Source organism: Eschscholzia californica, unplaced genomic scaffold (genome assembly GCF_041429995.1).
Source record: "Eschscholzia californica isolate CP2 unplaced genomic scaffold, dmEscCali1.0.p SCAF_5, whole genome shotgun sequence".
Lineage (NCBI taxonomy): Eukaryota > Viridiplantae > Streptophyta > Magnoliopsida > Ranunculales > Papaveraceae > Eschscholzia > Eschscholzia californica.
Window position 1 is genome coordinate 36093810 of NW_028238472.1, and position 2845 is coordinate 36096654.

Sequence of the window (2845 nt, forward strand, 5' to 3'; positions counted from 1 at the left end):
TCAGGGCTTTGGCTGGGGAAACCTTGACTCGAATTCGCCTTCCCGTACATTGAGGCAAGCCAAGCTTAAGGCGCCTAAGATACTTATGTCGACCTCCCAGTTCTGGGCATAGGTGACATAACCCATTTGAACTCACCTCCCTGGATACTTGGCTATTGGTTGACCCATTTGCTCCTTAGTCGTTTCGTTGACTTTTTTAGAAGACTAATATTTGGATACATTTCTCTTAGGGAAAATGGCTATTAGAGTTCAAAATATTATCATAATAACTAAGAAAACCATCATTTTTTTCTATTAATCAAACGTTGTCATAATAATATTAGTAATGATAAATAAGGTTTGAAATAATATGAGGAATTATTAATAAGGTCAGTTTCTATTCTTTTAGTTCCTAAAATACCCTTAATCCCAAAACTCTATTTCTCCCTAAAAAACGAGAACCATTTTAGGGTTTCATCTTCTCCTTCAGCACTTCTTCATCAATCTTCTAACAATGAAATCTAATCTACAAAATTCAGGCATGTTTGTTCTCCTTGCGATCCTATGCTTCGATTGTTGAGATATTTTCCTTTTCTCTTAATAACATTGTTCGCAATATGCTTTGATTGTTGAAGGTGGAATTGAAACTCCGTCGATTACAGAAGCTTTTGGAGAATTCAGGTGAGAACTTATCTTCTCTCTGGTAAAATTACTCCAATTAAGTAGATGGAATGTTGATTGGTTTATTCATGATATGTGGCAGGTAAGGGAATACTCAACTCGCCCATACTCTTTGTGTCTCCACACAGGTTGCATTTCTGCCCTAATTTCTATTAATATGATTAACCTATGTAATCAATTTGACTCTTTCTTTCTTAGTGTTGTATATGAACATCTCCCCACTAACATGCATGGGGGAAATGGGAAAGTTGCCTACATTGATACAGAAGGAACCTTATAAGATTCACTTTTCGTCTTCTTCTTCTTATTCCAGATTTTTGCAACTAACCTGATGCTCCATCCATGATGATTGATCATGTATTGATAGGTTTATGCTTACAACAACTTCTACTAAATTTGATTATGCACATTAAATTTTCATCTTAACTGTGTTAACTCCAGTCGACCAGATCGAATCGTACCAATAGCAGAGAGATTTGGAAAGGATCACGGGGCCGTACTTGATAATGTAAGCATCACTTACAAACTCATTATCCTATTTCAAATTCATGGAAGTGCCATTCCTGGTTTCACTAACTAAGGTAAACAAACATCGTAAAACAGTTCTAATCTGTATTCGAATCAAAATAATGTCAATACTAACCGGATAAATGGTTTTCCGGTTTTTATTTGATTCTGACAACTTTCCGTCTAGCCTTATCCCTTCCTTCGATCTTAAATACATGGAAGATAGTAATTCAAGCCTGTTGCACCATGCTTGGTCTGCTGTAAAGGGTCAGAATAAAAGTAGCTCAATCTTCATAATTATCTTTCCTCTATTGGCGTACTAGATGCTACGTCGATGTTGTCGTTCAATCTTCCCTCCATTATTTATTAGCATCTTCATAATTATCTGCTAGTTCAATCTTGTTTTGATGTACTAGCCACATGTAAGATCCATCTAATTAGGTGATAAAGTATAAGTATCTAATTCGTAAAATTGGGATTTAAGTTCCTGTTGTAAGCCTAAGGAACATGAGTCATATAGGTCCATTCTGGTTTACAGTATTACCCTGCAAAATGCGTGCTTTAAACTGTTAATTCTTTGAAAATATTGTCCGTATATTGCTGCTTAATTGACCCCCCTTAATCTCGTGTAGATATGGGTTCCAACAAATCCTCGAGGCGCAGAAAGACTACCCCCTGGCGTTGTTAAAGCAGAGTCAGACTTTTATCTTCTTAGATTGTGGGGTAAGCCCAGTGAGGTGTATGCATTAAACCATTTTATGGAAGCTTGAACCGTCAAGTTGTGGGTCAATGGACGAACAACTCTATGATGGTGGATATTCTGGTTTCCACCATTCACTATTAATCGACGATGATTTTGAAGATGGATTTGACAATGGAAAACAGAAAGATTCTGAAATTCAAATGTTCGACGACTTGTGGAAGAAAACAAATGAGCAACTTCAGTATCTCAGTGACTGCATTTTTCATTTGTTCCCTATCTCGATTACTTCTTTTTAAGGTTCCGAAAACATTTCGCAGTAGTATATCTAGTTTTTATTGTGTTGTTCTGATTCGAAGAATGATACTTTTGTCTGTAAGAAATTAGTTTATCACCATATTTCTCGTTATTTTGTTGAATCATCAAAATAACTTCGATAGCTTGTTCTTTTGCAGTGAAAATTTTGAATAATTTGATCCATCAACCATTTGAGCTGAACCGAGTGGTTCGAACATCCTAATAGTTTATATTCTCGATTTGCAAATCGAATTTGCAAGATATCCAACTCAAGATTATATTATGCAAAGCTTGCAAATCATGTCTTGCGATCTGTATTTTGCAAACACACTTCGCAGATAACATTATGCAACCACACGTTTGCATAACAGATTGTTGCAAACGCTTTTGCATAATCTGTTATGCAAACGCTTTTGCATAACAGATTGTTGCAAACGCTTTTGCATAACAGATTGTTGCAAACGCTTTTGCATAACAGATTGTTGCAAACGCGTTTGCATAACAGATTGTTGCAAACGCTTTTGCATAACAGATTGTTGCAAACGCGTTTGCATATCAGATTGTTGCAAACGCGTTTGCATATCAGATTGTTGCAAACGCGTTTGCATAACAGTTTGTTGCAAACACGTTTGCAGAAAAACGTAAAGGAAAAAACGCCGTTTTTTTCTGGGTTTTTTTTTT

At 36.1% G+C, this 2845-nt stretch overlaps 1 protein-coding gene across 1 annotated transcript; it reads left to right on the forward strand.

The window, feature by feature from the left end:
* The first annotated feature begins 357 nt into the window (after positions 1-357).
* On the forward strand, positions 358-2365 carry LOC147538897 (meiotic recombination protein DMC1 homolog). The gene is made up of 5 exons (XM_086642058.1): positions 358-518; positions 615-660; positions 859-936; positions 1102-1168; positions 1800-2365. Exons 1-5 carry the CDS (start codon positions 494-496, stop codon positions 1935-1937), a joined length of 354 nt encoding a protein of 117 aa, XP_086498184.1. The 5' UTR covers positions 358-493; the 3' UTR covers positions 1938-2365.
* Positions 2366-2845: the final 480 nt, after the last annotated feature.

Coding starts and splice junctions, on each gene's coding strand:
- LOC147538897 (XM_086642058.1), top strand. CDS start 494: ATGAAATCTAATCTACAAAATTCAG. Junction 661..858: donor GAAGCTTTTGGAGAATTCAG/GTGAGAACTTAT, acceptor TTTCTTTCTTAG/TGTTGTATATGAACATCTCC. Junction 1,169..1,799: donor ACGGGGCCGTACTTGATAAT/GTAAGCATCACT, acceptor AATCTCGTGTAG/ATATGGGTTCCAACAAATCC.